The sequence below is a fragment of the Glycine max genome, chromosome 20 (genome assembly GCF_000004515.6).
Source record: "Glycine max cultivar Williams 82 chromosome 20, Glycine_max_v4.0, whole genome shotgun sequence".
Classification (NCBI taxonomy): Eukaryota; Viridiplantae; Streptophyta; class Magnoliopsida; order Fabales; family Fabaceae; genus Glycine; species Glycine max.
The window spans coordinates 45,444,435-45,463,852 of NC_038256.2; the positions used below are offsets into that span (position 1 = coordinate 45,444,435).

Genomic DNA, 19,418 nt, shown 5'->3' on the forward strand with positions numbered 1-19,418 from the left:
AAATTCGGGTCTAACAAATTAGTTTGATAGAAACATATTGATATTTAGGTCTAATAAAAAATTATTGATATTTTTGTCCAATAATGATAATTTATTGATATTTTGGTCCAATGGAACGTACTGATATTTAAGTCAAAAACAAATTACTGACATTTTCTTCCAATAAAAAATATTGACATTTTTCGTCCAACAAAAAATTACTTACATTTACGTCCAAAAATGATATCTTATTGAAATTTTCATCCAATATAGTTAGCATGACCGACAATCATTTCAGTAATAAATTCGTTTATTTGTGTCACGTATGCTATTTTATTAACGGTAACGGATGAAAATTAATGGTCAAATATATTTGTTGCACTTTTTACACTTTCGGGATTAAATTTTGTATTTTCATCTTCAGGGATGCATTTGTTGACGAATTACATATTCAGATACAAAAGTAACTATTTACCCTTAATTTTACTAAAAAAATTACTATGATGCATCTCCCGCACCATATACTTTCTCATTCTCTATCCCTCTTCCATATTCTTCTTTCCCTTTCTTTTTGATCCCACCTCCATCGCCCCCCTCTCCTCGTGCCACCATCCTCTCGCCACCTCCCTTTGCCCTCATTGATGCCTACTGTAACAACCTTTCTCCGATTCCCTCATCGTCTCCACGAACCCTTTTGACAATCACTCTTCTTTGAACTTAAAGATTATGTCATACCCAATCGACTCCCTCACAACCCAAATGGAACACTTCTCGCATTGCTCCAACGTCTTCCCTAATTCCATCATCTGCGAAGTGAAGATCCTGTTCATCAATCTCAAGCACATGAACAACACCAATTTGAGGTTTTGCATTGAACCATTATGTACAAAGCCTCGGGTTGATCCCGTCACCTGTTTCGCCTCCCATCCGCAACGCTATTGCACCGAGATCTAGTGCGCACTCTCCCTTCCTGTTTTGTGATTAAACTCCTCCTAGATTCACTTCAACAAGAATGCACCTGTGCATGATGCTTTGTAAGATCTACGAGCAAAGTTGACAACACTGCCCATATCACCAACAAGGTCATCATCACCACACTTGCTTGGAATATTTCAATTTTTTAAAAAGTGTGATTCAGATCCAAATGCTTGGAACATTTTTTGTTCGATACAGTGTTTGGTTGATGTATGTTAATTCAGACATGGATTTTTGTTATGTTGTATGTCCTTTTACATCATATTCGATTTTGTGATTTGGATTTTTGTTGTGTTGAGCTTGTGTTTTACATATGGGTTTTTACTATGTTGTGCGTTAATACAAATTTGAGTTCCTTGCTATTATGTTCAGATTTCTTATTTGTTGAAACAGAAGAGATTTGGTGAAAAAAAGAGAAGGAATGGAGGAGGTTTGGTGGGTGACGATGGTGCTAGTGACGACAGTGGGTGGTGATTCAAGGGTAATGACAATGGTGGTTGGTTATTGGCTGACAATAACAATGGAGAAGTCGTTGGAAATCGCCTCTGACGACAACGTGCAAGATAATGCTGAGGTTCACATGAAAGAAAGCTGGAGGAGGAATGATAGTGTAGAAAATCCAATGTACCATTATGGATTAAGGATTAATCCAATAATTAAAAAAAATTATGCACCATATACAAATTTTTTGTACTTGACCATCATAGTCTGGATCCCACTCATAAGATAAACTAAAATACATGAGTGAAATTTTATTTATCACTCCTATAAAACATTTTTTTTATTATACAATGGACATGTAAAGATACTAATTCATGATATAAAGGTAACCCATGAATTATAAATTATAATTATAAGTACTAGAGTACATGTAACTTAAATATTATCTATCTATATATTAAAAATCAACATAAGTAATTAAAAGATTAATTTGCTCATTATTTCAATTAATCAATATTTTTTGTTTACTCCTTAAATTTGATTTTTATATATTATTTTCTAAATTAGCAAAAAAAATTCTCAGTCATATTTTGTTTTTAAAAAACTTTACCCATATATTTATTTTTCTTAACATATACTTTCTTTCATCATAATTTAAATTATACAAGCATAAATTTGAAATATTTTTATATATTAAAAATATTAATTTATTTTTTTATAAATATTTATTATTTATGATTTTTAATTAATATTTATTTATTTATAGTTGCTTCTAAATAAAAAAAAGTTATTAAATAAACAATATGGTGTTTAGAGCTGTCAAAACAGGTCAGCCCGGCCCATGTGGGCTGGCCCGCAACGGGTTGAACTAAAAGTGGGCTAGCCTAACTCGGCTCACTTTTGTGTGGGCTAACAAAATGTCAGCCCAGCCCGGCCCACCACGGGTTGGTGGATTATGTGGGCTGACCCACTTTTTTTTTTTTTGTAAAAAAAAAATTATTCCAAACAACTTAAAATAAAATTCAATATAAAATTCAAACTAAATCAAATACAAACATTCAATATTAAAGTGATTGAAATCTTCAAAATAAATATTCAGCATTAAGATAATTGAAATTTAAATATCATAAAAAATAAACTTTTAAACTATTGAAATTAAACATTAGAGTCATGGACTCTGCAATCCATAATAACTTCCTCTTTTTTCTCAACATCACCATTACAAAAATAAAAAATAAACAATATCATTAATAAGTCAAATAAATAAAACAACACACATTATTGTTATGATTATTTTAAGAACAATTATTGTTGTATTTTTACCCATTACTTCATATTGATTATGTGAGTGAGAAATTATATAAATGTGAAATTTACTCACATTATTGTTATGATTATTTTAAGAACAATTATTATAATTATATGCTATAAAATTATACTCATATCTTTGATGATTTCAAAGTTAAGTTAATTATTTTATATTTTACTCTTTTTACTTATTTAAATATTAATAAATATGGAATATATAGGTTATAAGAAAATATATGATAAGTTACTTTAATAAATCATAATATTTGATATATTCTATTTTATGATGATAACCCCATAAAAAGATTGATCATCAATATGTTTAATTTTAAAAAATATTTATAATACTTGCAAATTTCATTAATAATGAATTATTTATAATAAATTATAAAATAATAAAAAAATTATTTTATAAATATTTTATAATGCAAAAGTTTAATAAATTTAAATTTAAATAATTATAAATTTATATTTACTATTTTCTTTTTAATTTATACACATAAGGAGTAAATCATGAAAATTTTCAATAGACTTAAATATGTTTGAAAATAATACCTGTTTAATTAATAATAATAATAAAATAAAAATTTAATTTCTTAATAATTATAAATTTATAATAATAATAAAATAAAATAATATATTATTTAAATTTGGTGGATTGACGGACTGATCCACCAACTCACGGGTTAAACCCACTTAACCCACGGATTAAATGAACTGGGTTGAAAAATTATTGGTATCGATTATTCCTTAACATTTTTGTCCGATCCACTTTTAACCCGCGGTGGACCGAGCTCACCCATGTACCGAAATCCATTTTCAAGACTCTAACGGTATTGGTGTTGTATAACTATAAACCCTTGGCAGTGTGGAATGTGGAAGAACTTTGAATTACAGACTTACAGTGCAAAAACAAAACCTTAACCCAACCGGACCGGGTATCAAAGGCAGAGAAGAGAGTAACAAGGTACCTTTTTTTCTTTCTTTCTTTCGTGTCGTTTTATTGCAAAAACGATTCATTCTCAGCGTCGTTTCGTGTTTGTATGCGGAAAATTCTGGTTGCCGGAGAGAAGATTGGGAACAAGATTTGTTTATCTCTGTGGGGACAAGCAAGACAAAAATCAAGTTTGTTTTTGGGAAAATCGTACCCCTGAACCTGAGTTGTTGTTTTTTTTCTTGTTCGTAGGTTGCTTCGAACAGTTTAGAATCATGTCTTGGTGCACCATTGAGTCCGATCCCGGTATGCAAAGTTCATCGGTTTTGTTTTTGAGATTAATATTTGGTTGGAGTTGTGGCTAGGATTGAGGGCTCACGGAGTGTCTTGTTTGATATAGATGCTGATTGGTACATTCTTTTAGACTTTGATTTTGCTTCTTTCTCTTCCCAGGTGTGTTTACAGAACTCATTCAGCAAATGCAAGTGAAAGGAGTACAGGTATTTTTTTTCATAGTCTTTAGCTTGGTCTTGGTGGGGATGTTGGTTTTTGTTTCTTGTTTAGGACCTTTTGCTTCCCTTTTGGGGTGTGTTTGGGAGTTGGTTTTTGGAGGGTAAGGGAGGGGACAACAAATGTTTTATTTTTAATAAATATTCTCTATTTTGATTAATTTTTAAAATAAGAATAAAATGATAGATTAATTTTTTTTATTATGAACATTACATAACTCTCTTAATTTAAAAATTAAATATCATCCTACCTTTCTTATCCCTCTAAAACCTAACTTCCAAAGACATCTTGGGGATGCTTGTTTCAAGCTAAAATATTGCATCCTAAGGAATATTATATCTAGGAATATTATTCCCACGAACAGGGCTGGTTAGCATTTAGTATCAACGTTACAGGGATATTTAACTGTCAAATTTTTCTATTTGCTAGTGTTCTTATTTAAGTTGGTTTTGTCAATTATTCGCAGACTGTTGTGTCCTAGCATTCATAATAATGTAAATAACCTGGTGAAAAGAAGAGAAGAGAAGAGAAGAAGAATACAACTAGAGCGGGCATAGGCTGTCCAATCTCTTGAAGCAACCACAGACCTATGAACTGAGCACAACACCAAGAAGAGATAAACACAACCTATCCTGTAATAATTCTAGTAGTAAGAGGCTTTCTTAAAGATGCAAGCATTTGATCCAACCCCTTAAATGGATCTTTAGTCCTTGTTTTTGGCTGAGGGATACCCTAGTTCACACAAAAAAAGCATTTGATCCAACCAAATTCACAGAAGAGCTATATAGACTGCACATCCTTGGCTTGATAATACCAGCCTCCTTGTTTCTCATAAGCCCCTCCAAACCCGCCAAAGTCTGACTGTGCTCACACTGAATCTTAAAATATTGTCCTATGGTACATGAACTAAAATAATGAGTAAAAGGGGTGTAGGCTAGCTAGCTTAATAGCACCAAAAAATGATGGAACAAAGTAAGCTGTACCACCTTTTTAAAATTAAAGGGCTTGTGAGGAAGTGAAATACCTTAATCTGAAATTAATTTTCACATAGCAATGCTTCATTTCAGACAAGAAAGCATGAACCATAGATTGAGAATGGAAAACTATGCTGTGGAAAGGAAAAGGGACTTTCCCTCTAAAGAGTTGAGAGAAGTCTTGATAGAATAAAGATTTGAGAGAAGTCATGAGAAGGCGATCTGATGAAAATTTTATTAAACTGCAAAAATGAATTGATATTACAAACAGATTTTTTTTTTTCAAGGCCCATTCATGCACACACACCAAGATAGCTTCTGCTATGAGCTAAAATCTAACTTGACTTGCATTAGACTCCAGCCGTCAAACTGAATGACAGTGGGCTAACTAACTCTGATAGGGTGCTGACTCAAACTGACAAGGTGCTGATTCAGCTCAACTGACAATCTGACACAGCCACCAAAATATACATATACAGATAACAGCCCCCCACTAATTACAACATCACCCTCTACATGCCCTCAGGAAAGCTTGTACCTTGTGCAAAGGGATTCCTATTCCTGGGCATGTGTTAAGTGTATTGTTGTTTACCTTTTCTTGCCAATCCTGAGCATGACTGTTTGGAACTAATCCGGGTTTGTCACTACCAAAATGGAAAACTACCAGAAAATTATCAATTTGAATTGTTCAACTGACAATTTTTCAATTTAATGACCATGAAAATTGTTCAATGTTATCCAACATAAATCTGGTAAATTCCTGGGCTCAGAAAAAATACTTTTGTTCTTTCTGGTTCCAGTTTGAATATTTTTTATGCATGCTATCCCAAATTCCTCATGCCTAGATATGCCTTGGCAGGTTGAGGAACTGTATTCATTGGACCTTGACTCTCTCAACAGCCTTAGGTTGGTGTACTATATCAGCTAGTCTTGAACTTGTAATGATAGCCATATGTTATGATAATTGATTTGTGAACATTTGCTTGCTCTCTTTTCGTGGGATTTATCCTCAATTTCAGGCCTGTTTATGGGTTGATTTTTCTTTTCAAATGGCGTCCAGGAGAAAAGGATGATCGTGTCGTTATCAAAGATCCCAACCCTAACTTGTTTTTTGCTAGTCAGGTTATTATTACTTCTTTAATAATTAAAAGCTGATATCATAATTGTTTGGTCGTGTATGGTTTTACTGATCTAGCCATCCATTTGTAGGTAATTAATAATGCTTGTGCTACCCAAGCGATCTTGTCCATTCTTATGAATTCACCAGATATTGATATTGGTCCAGAGCTGACGAAATTGAAAGAATTTACCAAGAATTTCCCTCCTGAGCTCAAAGGTTTAGCCATCAATAACAGTGAGGCCATACGTACAGCCCATAATAGCTTTGCCAGGCCAGAACCTTTTGTTCCTGAAGAGCAAAAGGTTGCTAGCAAAGATGATGATGTTTACCATTTCATAAGCTATCTACCTGTTGATGGGGTACTATATGAGCTTGATGGATTAAAGGAGGGTCCCATCAGCCTTGGTCAGTGCTCTGGTGGGCAAGGTGATATGGAATGGCTGAAGATGGTGCAGCCCGTGATCCAGGAACGCATTGAAAGGTATTCCCAAAGTGAAATAAGATTTAATCTCCTGGCAGTCATCAAGAACAGGAAAGAGATGTATACTGCTGAGCTGAAGGAACTTCAGAAGAGGAGGGAGCGCATTTTGCAGCAGCTAGCAGCATCAAAGTCAGACAGACTTGTGGACAATAGCAGTTTTGAGGCACTGAACAATTCTCTCTCTGAAGTGAATGCTGGGATTGAAGCAGCTACTGAGAAGATCTTGATGGAGGAAGAAAAATTCAAAAAATGGAGAACAGAAAATATTCGGAGGAAACACAACTACATACCCTTTTTGTTTAACTTTCTAAAGATTCTCGCTGAGAAGAAGCAGCTGAAGCCCCTCATTGAGAAGGCCAAGCAGAAAACAAGCAGCCCTCGGTGAAGAATGTTTTATACAACCTTTTATGTGAATTTTTCCCCGGAGATATGAGTATGCCCATATGTATCACGTTGCACTTAATTATTTTTTTTTAGCATTTTCTTAAGTGCTGATGCACAAGCTTCTTCTGATCCAAGGATCTAACTCTACTTTCTTTGGTAAAGATTCTTCATTAGTTCTCTTTACTAATGGTTCTGGATTCAATAATATACTGTTAGGGGATGAATTTAATCTTAAAAGCAAATCTATAGCCCCCTCGGTTTCTCTCGGCATATGAAAGGAGAGACGTTGATCAAGTTGTGACTGACCTGATTCTCTTTCGTTGCTGTCCATCAAAGGACACTAATATATCTGTTGGTCATCAAATTAAACTTACGTTTGCGCGTAACCCTTCCATTTCAATAAACACGTGTATAAACTACAAATTGCATATCACTCCACGCTGCACCAACTTTGCTCTTTTATTCGGAGGTATTAGGAATTGTGGTCGGTATGTCACGGTATTTAAAATGTGATTAAAATTAAACTTCTTTCATGAGCACAAGTGTAAACATACAAATGGTCGAGGGAAGAATTCAAATAAGCGAAACGCTCAATTTGTGGCTTGTAAGAAAAAATCTCCATACTCCACACCACATTCACGAAATAGATTTATCGAGTGCAATGCCAATCAAATCTTCACAACAGAAAAACTAATATCTATGAGTTTTATATTAGCACTCCCTAGATGGTACAAGCAAAATTATTTTTATTTCGAGAAAATCACTTTCATAAGGTTATATATGCTTAACCAAATGATTAGATGGTATTATGTCATGGTAGCGGTGGTTGTTTACTTGTTTTACAAGAATCTATTTTTGATAAAATCGTAGAAGAACAAAAAATGTTTTGGACAGAGAAAATTGAACCTGAATTAATCATTTATGTAAATAAAAATAAAAACTATAAAATTTAACATTTGTTTATGTGAAGACGAGAAATTGAAAAGCACCTTTAAGCAAAGGTTGGCTGAGCATTTGCATTTTCCTCCTCCATGCTAGTAGGGACAGGTTGACGAAGAATCCAATTTCTCTTGCTATTGTATGCATTTCGTTGAGAAAGAGTGTTTCAGATCCCGAACCGCATCGTACGGTACCACAAGTACGAGTTACAGTTATAGTTATTGGTAGTAGCGTTAGCGTGATCAGATCAGAATTGTGATCGTGGATCGAAGCAATGTTCAAATTCTTGAAAGAGGTGGTGAGTGGATCTGGCACGGGCCTCAAAGATCTCCCATACAATATCGGTGAACCTTATGCTTCTGCTTGGGGCTCTTGGCTTCATTTTCGCGGCACCTCCAAGGTAACTCACTCACTCTCACTTCTTCTAATTCATATACTCCTAACTCCAACATTATGTACATAATATTACCTTCAATTTGGAACTAAACCTGACTAATTTCACGTTGATTTGGTTTTGGTTTCAGGACGATGGTTCTCCGGTGTCCATATTTTCTCTGTCTGGGAGCAATTCTCAGGATGGACATTTAGCTGCGGGGCGTAATGGCGTTAAGCGTCTTCGCACTGTAAGCTTAGCTTGTCTTATGTTGCTGCGGATGTTTCAATATTTTTGGATGATTTTCCACTGTTGATGGTGCAATTTTTCAGGTTAGGCATCCGAATATTTTGTCGTTTCTTCACAGCACCGAGATTGAAACCGTCGACGCTGGTTCTCCCAAGGTTACAATTTATATGGTGACTGAGCCAGTGATGCCGCTGTCCGACAAGATTAAGGAGTTGGGTCTTGAAGGTACACAAAGGTATCAATGGAGTTCCCGCTTCGTATCATGATGTATTTCAGTTGCTGAAGTGTTGTTTGACATCTTACATTGCACATGATTTCAAGTGTGGTATTATGTGGAAATTACTTAGCAGGAGAGCTTTGACTTTGATTTTGCTGTTTAGTATCAGTTGGTTTATGAATTGAGTAAGTAGCATTCATTTGTTATATTTGACTCCTTGTTGGAGTTGTAGGGATGAATATTATGCTTGGGGCCTGCATCAGATAGCAAAAGCTGTGAGCTTCTTAAATAATGATTGTAAACTTGTGAGTGTTCATGAGCTAGATATAAATATGGTCTTTATGGTCACTAGTTGCTTTTTTGGTTTTTTCTAACAAACTTTGCGTGTTGCAGGTTCATGGTAATGTTTGCTTGGCTAGTGTTGTTGTCACACAAACTTTGGACTGGAAACTCCATGCTTTTGATGTTCTATCAGAGTTTGAAGGGAGTAATGAAGCTTCCTCTGGACAAATGCTGGTAATTTAGTGTTTGGCTGCAATACCTTGTTTTCTTGTTAGCTTTAGCATAGGTTTCTTGGTATGAGGTTAAAAGGTCATGAATGTCCTTACTCATTGGCCGACCACAGTGTGATTTAAAAAATTATTCTCAAGCTACAGCCTTTTGTTGCTTCACTTTACTGGTCTTTAGCATTTGAGCATCTATCTTTATAAAGTTTATGGCAAAATTGAATGACATTATGGATGCTCTCTTGAAAGGAGTTTTTCCCCCCAGGGTGGGGATGGGGGACCTTGCAAGGATTTGTGAGGCATTTTTATTGTTTTAAAAAATAAAAAGAATTCAAGTAGTGAAACCTAATATATATTCCTCACATGTTTTCTATTCAGCAATATGCTTGGCTTGTTGGATCACAATACAAACCAATGGAACTGGCAAAATCTGACTGGGCTGCAATTAAGAAGTCTCCTCCATGGGCCATTGATTCTTGGGGCATGGGTATGTTATTCTCAGTTATAAACTTATAATTGAAATATTAGGGGGAATAGAACAAAGGAACATTCTGTTATTGTTTCAGTTTCTCTTGCTTGCTGATTGTAACATTTCATGTCCTCTTATTGTCTAGCCTAGTCAATATGGTTGTATCATGGGGCACACAAGTTATATTATGGAACTTGTTCTTGTCTATAGCTGGCTGCATTGGTGATTCCATAAAACGAAACAAATGAATTTTATATGTGAAACTACATTAATTTCCTTACTATCAAAGATATAAAAGCTGATATTGAACCTTCACCAAACCTCTTAAGCTTTTGCAAGAGTTGGTACTTAACATGGTATCAAATTTTCTATGATAAAGTGTTAATGAATTTGATCCTCCACTCCTGCTCTCATTCTTCTAAAAGTTGAATTTGAGCAGGGGCAGATTGAGCCTGTACATTATCTATGCTTCTGGCCAAAGGGCTCATTCACGAGGAGGTATGCTAGTGATATAAAAACTAATCTTGAACCTTCACCTAACAGCTGAAACTTTTGGGGGAATTGGTCCTTTTTACTTGCTTACATAATGAAATGCAATTAGTTAAACTCCATGCTCATTTATTCTTGGGGCATGGTTATGTTTCTACTTGTTGTTTTGCTAAGAAGGGATCATAATATCAATTTTAGTTCTTAAGGGAAGAAGGAAAAAACTATAAATAAAATATCTTATTCTTAAATCTACATTTGTATAATGTTTCTGATAGTTGACCTATTTCCTTCTTTCCAATCCCTAGTCAGTAGGAAATTATAAGTATTTTGGAATTTTGTTTACATATTTTGTTTAACCGTTTCTCTCATAAATCTTCTATAAGAATATGTTCATATATTAGAAAAACATTGTCACCCATGCGTCAGTAATATTGGTTCAAATTATGTAAACTTACACAGATGTTGTTGATTCACAGAATAGACCTATCTAAATTAATAAAGTTCTTATTTTATAGGTTCTCTAATCTATGAGCTATTCTCTGGTATGAAGTTGGGCAAAACAGAGGAGTTACGCAACACTGTCTCCATTCCCAAGGTCAGCCTGCTTAGGAATTTAATGTTGGTTTGTTTTTGTAGTTATTAATACATAGAATAAGTGAGGTTTTACTCTGTTGGTTGCTTTTTATATCTCATTCTAATGAAAGATTCATTCTCCATCTCTGTATGTCTTTCTCCTTTGTCTCACAGTCTCTGCTTCCAGATTACCAGCGGCTACTGAGTTCTGTGCCCTCTCGTAGATTAAATACATCAAAGCTTATAGAAAACAGTGGTGAGTGCTTCTTGATATATTTTTAGTTATCATTTACAGAAACATTGTTCACTTAGCATTGTTGGAGTTTGCTGCTTTGTTTGAAGGATTCATGTGTTTTGTGGTTTATCTTATAAGCTATATAGGATCCAATCTATTCCTCTATTAGGCTACTTAAAATTTTGGCTTGTCATATCTAGTATTTGAGCTTGTTATTGTCCTTACTACATTAGAATTGTCATAGAAAGTAGCTGAGAACTGCATGAAAATACATTGGTGATGGAGACCTACCTCAGGAGCTTCACATGGAAGAAAATAGATTAGACATGTTTCGTATTTGGACTTTTGTTGGGCCTTGTCATTTGTATTGGGCTTAAGCCTCTTCATTAGTTTGTTTGACTTTTAATACTTTTAGTTTATTGTTGGGCATTCAGTCATGGGCCTTGGTAATCTATAGTATAATAGGAAAAATATTGACTTTGTGATTAGTTTTGACTCATTTTTTAAATGAAGCTTTGAGAGAGAGTCTCTCTAAGTTCTTAGGAACACTCTTGGTTCTTTTCTTTGAATTTCATAATTAGTGGCATTTGGACATTACAGACAATATTAGTTATAGCTTAACGGTTTTTGAGGTGGATGCTTAGCATTAGTTTTTGGAAAGAGGTTTCATGTTTAACTTAATGCGTTCAAGTAAGTTTTTTAGTTGATCAGAATGCAGTTAAATCTGAAATGTGGGACATATCTCTTACTTTCTGATTAGATTGTACACAAGAGAATCAAAGAAATTTGATGGCTTTTCTTGCAAAGAGGACTAGGGGGGTATTTGCATACAGAGGTTATGGTTTATATGATAGAGCTTTGTATTGTGAGCACATTCTATTGTAAATTGATCTTAGGTTTTTCATATGTAGGACTTAGGAGGGAATTCTTCTGCTTCATGATCTGGTGAAAACAAGCAAAAATAAAATCCACTTCAACAATCTATACCACATTCTATTTTTTTTTTCTTTTTGAACTTTTGATAGTTATCATTTGTTTTAGTCCTGATCCTGATATAAGTCTCTGCAATCCTTTCCATGAATTTATTTTGAGTTTGTCAGTAATACATGTGCAGAGTATTTTCAAAATAAGTTGGTAGACACAATACATTTCATGGAAATTCTTAGTTTGAAAGATAGTGTTGAGAAAGACACCTTCTTCCGCAAGCTTCCAAATTTGGCAGAACAGCTTCCTCAGCAGATTGTGTTGAAAAAGGTACGTCTCTTTGGAAGTTCTAATTTTAAACTTTAACATTATCAATATTTTATCCCAATTGATTATGTCAAACAATTTTGGTTTTCACAGTTACTTCCTTTATTAGCTTCTGCGCTTGAATTTGGTTCAGCTTCTGCCCCTGCTTTGACTGCATTGCTGAAAATGGGTTCCAGTCTTTCTGCTGAGGAGTTCCGTGTCAAGGTGTATAACAACTTCAACACCTTTATGATGCCCCTTTTCTACTTTCTTTCATACGGTGCTTGATTCTCTCTCTCTAACCAGGATTTCTTCTCATGCTTGTATTGGATTTCACTATATAGGTGCTTCCAACAATTGTTAAACTTTTTGCATCCAATGACCGAGCTATTCGAGTTGGCCTTCTTCAACATATTGATCAGTTTGGGGAGTCATTATCAGCACAAGTTGTTGATGAGCAGGTATGTTGTTTGGATAAGATTGTTTAATTTCTTATCTTATTTTTTCCCCTTTGTGGTAAAATATACGGAGATTCATGCTGTCAATGAGAATATTTTTCATTTATTGTTGATACATATGATCAGGTTTACCCTCATGTTGCAACTGGGTTCTCTGATACATCTGCTTTTCTGAGGGAACTTACTCTCAAGTCCATGCTAATTCTGGCTCCAAAGGTATGTCTATTTATATTCATCTTAGCAAAATTTTATTTCCTTTAGATTCTACTAATTTACTTTAAAAATGAGAGATGTTATTGGTCTAATTAGAATTTCAGACACATGAAATTTATGACAGTTATATTGCTAGTTCCATTTTTTTGGTGTTTGCATGGTATGTATGGCCTCATTACTTGTGTTTGTTAAATGCAGCACATTTAACATATGATTTAAATTAGTTTCAGCACATGTATATATCATTAGGATTTGATTAACATTTATTTTGTGATATTACTGTAAGTCTGTAACATCTTGCCTTGTTAAGAAGAGGTCTGGATTGTGTCAGAGCTTGGGAATTAGTATCGCAGAGGAGCTGCTATTGCTCTTAGAAACTACCTTACTTGCTTTTTCAATATGTAGTGAATAAGTACTTGTTTAGTTGTTTGGGAATGATTAAATTTTGGGAAATTATTGGGTTTTTTTTCTCAAGAGTTTTCTCAAGAAGCTGCAAAAACTTAGTGATTATTTCTGCAAAATCAGCTGAACTAAACCTACACTAAATGTTCTCAAAGATGTTGAGTTTGCGTAAATGATGTTGAATTCACATCAATGAGATACATGATTTGCCTCTGATTCACATTTATAATACCAAATGGTCACTGAATTCTGATTGATTCTTAAAATTGTTTAGATATTTGGTAAAAGAAGAAATCAATTGAGACACAATTATAGAGAATGAGGATAAGGAATCCTCCTAAACAAAAGAACAAAACTGAAAAGTACCTAGAAAAAGAAGTTCAAAGAAGCAAAGCTATACCCAATCCCTCAATATATATGTTAGTGAACCGAACCCCATTAAAATGCCATGTTTTTGAAAGCTTAGTTCCTTTGTCTTTACTGTTCCTTTTCTTCTTTCCCCTCCCAAATATTCTCTTCTATTTGATGAATAATCTTTAGTAGTTAATTTTTTATTTGTTAAAATGTTATTGTCTCATAATTGCAGCTGTCTCAAAGGACCTTTTCAGGATCATTATTAAAGCATATGTCAAAGTTACAGGTACTGCTTCCACCATTAGACTTTAGACTATCTTTAAACACTTAAAATTTGTTGATAATCTGACTGCCAATTCTGAATCTTTTGATTAAAATGGGACTATTATAAGTTTTTTTGGGGGGACGTGGTGTGTGTGCTGGGGCATGGGTCAGGCTAATGATAAAATAATCTTTCCTGGTTTTTCCTTTTCTAAAATTTATATAATCTGCAATTTATGTTGTAGGTTGATGAAGAACCAGCTATACGAACAAATACTACCATCTTATTGGGAAATATTGCAAGCCACTTAAATGAAGGGGTATGATCAAATAATGTTTGCCAGTTCAAATAGTTTGTTATATTTTTATTTAATGTTGGTAGCATATATTCATTGGTTAATTAACTCTTCAAGCTATTTTTTCAGACAAGAAAAAGAGTGTTGATAAATGCATTTACAGTCCGTGCTTTACGTGATACCTTTCCCCCTGCTAGAGGAGCAGGTATTAGAGTTACACCCATCTATCTATTATTCTTTTTCTTCAGTTTTGCAGTCGATGAATTATTCAAACTGTATTTTCTCATCATTTTAAATTTTAATTTACAGGCATTATGGCTTTATGTGCAACCAGTTCCTACTATGACATCACAGAAATTGCTACTCGGATTCTTCCTAATGTTGTTGTACTCACAATTGATCTTGATAGGTTATATCCTGCTGGTGGCTTACTATTTTCTGCAATTTGTGGATAAGTTTGCTAATAAATTGATTTCCCACTAACTAATATTTTTTAGTGGTTTAAATATATATTTTTTAAAATGCTCGTATTGCACTATTTCTTCTTAATTCCTTTTTTATTTTTGACATTAGGCTCTTTAATAATGGATGTTCTTTTGTCCAAGTATTTATATTTGTGCTATGTGCTACTTTGGCTGTTTTGCCAAACCTCAGATTCTAAATAGAGATCTTTCTTGTTATTGTGCGTTTGGATTTTTTTTCTTGTTTTGAGACAGTGATTATGTTATTTTTGTCATGGTTCAATCAGTGATGTGCGATCTAAGGCATTTCAAGCTGTTGATCAATTTTTGCAGATGGCGAAGCAACATTATGAAAAGGTATACTATGAAATTCTTTTTGGCTTTTACTCATATGCATAATATGGTTCAAATCTTGGAAACAGCTTCTCTCTGCTTACAGGGGCAAGGCTGTGTACATCTACCCTCACCACTTTTTTTTTTTAGATTTTACCTAAATTATTTATGCATATCTCCCTTGTAATTTTAAACATTTTCTCTTTTAATTTAGATTTTTTAGATTCTACCTAAATCTAGAAATAGTTGTGAAACAAAATAGTTGCTAGTTTCTGCTTCACCTTTACATAATAATGCTCCTTGTTAGTTTTAATTAGAAACACCTTTATTAGAAGGAAATTTTATTGTTTAAAGAAAACTTAATTATTCAACTTATTTTGTGGGTTATCCCCTAAGGCCTACTTCTCATTATATAAAGGTTAAATTAGTTTATTAGTCCTCTAATTAATTTTTAGGTTCGATTTGGTCCTCTAATTTATTTTGGATTCAATTTGGTCCTCTAATTTTTAAAATTGATTCAATTTGATCTTGCCGTCTAAATTGGACCAACAGTGTTAAGAAACTGCATTTTGTGGCTGCTTAAAATCACTTAGTAACGGTTTTAAAGTGTTACAAAATGCACATTTAAGGCCAAATTTAGACGGTAGGGTCAAATTTAGATGACATCACCACTCAAATTAATTTAGATGGCGAGACCAAATTGAATTAATTTTAAAAATTAGAGGATCAAATGGAACCAAAAAAAATTAGAGGACTAAATCGAACCAATTTTAAAAATTAGAGGACCAAATTGAACTTGAAAAAAATATAGGACCAAATTAAACGTTAAAAATAAATTAGGGGACCAAAAAACTAATTATAACCTTATATAAATTGACAAAATCTAGGATTGTTGCCATGGGCATACAGCTGAAGACTTACCTAATGTATGTACAGACTGGGTACTCTTTTGCTTATGCACTGACATGGTCTTGATCGTAGTAGTAAAAATATTTACAAAAACAATGCAAGTATGACAAAAAAGTTGAAGCCATAGGAAATCATGGGATGTTTGACAAACATTATCTGTATCAGACAATTACGAGAATAACCTGATATTAAAAGTTTCCACCTAAGTAGGTTGGTGTTGCTCCAAATTATGGGCAGGCCAGTTTTTGATGTTTTGTAGATCAATTTAAGTTTAAATAATTGTCTTAATGGTGTGACAAATTGTTGCCCCTTTAATGGTGAATTGTGATACTGATGTTCATGCTCTTATCTAGACAAATACAGCAGAGGCTACTGAGGGTACAGCCATTGGAATCTCTTCACTTCCAGGAAATGCAGGTTTACTTGGGTAAGTCAGTCCAAACTTTTGCCAGGCTGTTCACATGTTAAACAATAAAGAGAGGTGTTAGTTTGAGTTTTTTTATATTAAATAATTTAGATTACATTATTTAAGGTGAAGTTCCCCTTTCTGTTTTAAGTTAGTGTCAGTTAAAAATACGTGGAATGAAAGCTAATCCTTGATTTATTGTCTACATACATGGAATATCAGTAGTAACAATAATAGCTAAAAATTTGATTTAGGTGCCACATATAAGTGGAGGACAGGCGTTGCTGAGGATTACAGAGTGAGAGTGGATAGTAATGATCAGAAGCTTACAGTTACGACTACCTATTGATACTATAGTTAGAAGTATATGTGCATGCATGCATGGATGCACCCATACATATATGTCTTTGTGATATGAGAGAAATGCAGCAACACACTCTCTAATATTCTCTTTTTGACACTTACCGGGTGAAATTCATGTGGCCCCTGCTAGTTATGTAGGCCTCCTTCCTTATTTGGTGGGTCCCATTCTTAAGTTAGTGGGATCCACATGAATTTCAACTAATAGGAGAGTGTGATGCTAATACAACTCTTGATATGATGGTATAGTATACAGTGTCAGAAATTGTCGTTAGTTTGGGACTTTGGGAGGGTTGTGTATAGATTACAAGTTGACAATATATGAACTAGTTCAATGATGCTATCTTTTGTTATGCCACTCTAGGAAAGGCACTTAATCAGTTGCAAAAAATAAGAACCTGCCAGTAGTGGTCTTGTCTAAACAGTCTTAAGGAGTTATGCATCACATTAGGGTGCCTGATTTTCTAGTTGAGCTTCAGTCTTCTTTAATTGCACCTGTGCTGCTGAGCGGTTTCTTCACATTATGTATTCTGACTTAACTCTCATCACTTTGTAGATGGGCTATGAGCTCCTTGACTCTTAAGGGTAAACCTTCTGATCATGCTCCAGTTGCTTCTGTCAGTTCTAGTGCACGTACTCCAACATCTTCCAATGCCAGCCCAGGTATGCCAAATGATCAGTCTCTTAATTATTTTAAATATGATTTTATTGTTGTGTATTCCCATGAATATGTGATTAAATCTTCCCCTCCCCATTTTGGCCTGTTAAGCTTGAAGCTCTTGATTAATTGTTGTTTTCGCAACTCAATGCCTAAAAAGCATAGCATGAGTTCAACCACCCAATTAATCTTTACAATTTAACTCGTGTTTATTTCACTTTTTTTATGTATTCTAGCTGTAGATGCTCCTTCAACAGCACCTGTTCGTGTTAGCTCCACACCAGATTTTGCTGAACACCTTGTCCCTACATCCCCAACGTCAACAGATGGCTGGGGGGAACTAGAGAATGGACTAGGTGAAAATGACAAGGATGGGTGGGATGATCTGGAACCACTTGAAGAAATAAAGCCAACTCCAGCTCTTGTAAACATTCAAGCAGCTCAAAGGAGGCCAGTTTCTCAACCTGTTTCACAGATAAAACAAGGTATTAACTATTCAACTATTAGTATTTTGGTGGGGATTTCCTCATTTCCCTGTCTGCTAGTTAGTAGTAGTTACTATTTATAATTTTCAGATGTCAGATTGGAAGTTATTTATCCATGTACTAGCATTAAAAAAATACTTATATGTCCATGGCTATGATCAAAATCCTCACAAAGTGATGGATGAAAGTGTATGAATTACTAGTTCATGTTTGCAACTAATGTTTGAATTTTGGTGTTTAAGGAATTAGTATACTTACCTTTCACTAAGGCATGAATTTTGATCCTTACTGAAAAAATTACAGTTAGCTTTTGATCTGTGCTTGAAACTTGAAAGCTTACAATATCCCTAGATGCAAAAGGAATATTCCCAACTCCATTACTCAAGTTAAATTCATTTACTTGCTGACTTTTATGTTCTCGGGTACTAATTGGTAGGGTTTACTTTATTTTTTTAATTTTAGCCTCAAGTTTGCTATCCAAAAGTACGCCAAAGTTGAGCAAGGATGAAGATGGTGATTTGTGGGGTTCCATAGCAGCTCCTGCTCCAAAATCATCAAAACCTTTAAGTTTGAAGTCAACTGTAACTGACGATGATGATCCTTGGGCTTCCATTGCTGCTCCTGCACCCACTACTAAGGCCAAGCCCTTATCAGCTGGTAGAGGAAGGGGTGCTAAACTTGCTGCTCCAAAGTTAGGTGCTCAGCGGATAAACCGGACAACATCATCCGGGATGTAAACGGAATTGCCACTTTCCAGAGAACGAAAGGAACAAGGAAATATTGAATCTGTACGTTGCCTTTTAATTCTGGTGGCTGGTGATCATGTTAAATTACATTTGTCCTTTCTATTAGCATAATTTGGTTTGTAAATTCTTTTAAGTGCCATTTTTATTTCAAGGGAAATCTTAAGGGCAGCAATAGTTGAATTATTCCAGGGCAACAAGGCTATGGTGTAATTAGTTTCATATTGTTATAGGAGAGTTTTTGGTCGAATTATTTCCTTAAACCTGTTCTATACTCAATGGTTCTAGTACTGTACACTTGTTTGTGTATTTAGTGGTGCAGTAATTAAGCATATAAACGTCAAGTGACGACTGAGAGCTTCTTAAAGGCAAGAACATCTTATAACCCTGATTTATTTGGTTATTGTGAATGATAAATAACTAATTGCAATTGGTCACATTGTAACAACGAATTGCAATACAAAGTTGGTTTTGATTTCATTTTTTATGTATTCCGGTCTAGCTGGGGAAGTTAAAAAACCTACATCTACATGGATAATGATGACACACCGGAAGTTTCCATGGCACGAAAAGGGTTTGAGACCATGCTCTAATGTAAAATAAGCATGGTATTAAAATTTGGTCTGGATTGGTCGGTTAGATCGGGAACTGGTTCAATCATTGATAAGGACAATTCAGAAAACTAGTGAAATA

At 34.3% G+C, this 19,418-nt stretch overlaps 2 protein-coding genes across 3 annotated transcripts; both read left to right on the forward strand.

Moving 5' to 3' along the window:
* The first annotated feature begins 3,481 nt into the window (after nt 1-3,481).
* Nucleotides 3,482-7,293, forward strand: LOC100792356 (ubiquitin carboxyl-terminal hydrolase 2). Of its 2 annotated transcripts, none has more exons than XM_014772761.3 (6): nt 3,482-3,670; nt 3,777-3,943; nt 4,091-4,137; nt 5,981-6,027; nt 6,141-6,243; nt 6,331-7,293. In XM_014772761.3, exons 2-6 carry the CDS (start codon nt 3,913-3,915, stop codon nt 7,105-7,107), a joined length of 1,005 nt encoding a protein of 334 aa, XP_014628247.1. In that variant the 5' UTR covers nt 3,482-3,670; nt 3,777-3,912; the 3' UTR covers nt 7,108-7,293. The 2 variants fall into 2 exon arrangements, with proteins under 2 accessions (XP_014628247.1, XP_003556440.1); XM_003556392.5 differs by having other exon boundaries at nt 3,483-3,670; nt 3,890-3,943.
* Nucleotides 7,294-7,852: 559 nt separating this feature from the next.
* Nucleotides 7,853-19,092, forward strand: LOC100792884 (probable inactive serine/threonine-protein kinase scy1). Its single transcript, XM_003556393.5, has 21 exons — nt 7,853-8,445; nt 8,570-8,668; nt 8,751-8,902; nt 9,117-9,189; nt 9,278-9,400; nt 9,769-9,877; nt 10,864-10,943; nt 11,096-11,177; nt 12,271-12,410; nt 12,501-12,611; nt 12,731-12,847; nt 12,971-13,060; nt 14,046-14,099; nt 14,320-14,394; nt 14,500-14,575; nt 14,680-14,779; nt 15,119-15,188; nt 16,427-16,500; nt 17,396-17,502; nt 17,734-17,982; nt 18,445-19,092. The coding sequence occupies exons 1-21, from the start codon at nt 8,320-8,322 to the stop codon at nt 18,717-18,719; spliced, it is 2,382 nt and encodes a 793-aa protein (XP_003556441.1). The 5' UTR covers nt 7,853-8,319; the 3' UTR covers nt 18,720-19,092.
* The last annotated feature ends 326 nt before the right edge of the window (nt 19,093-19,418 follow it).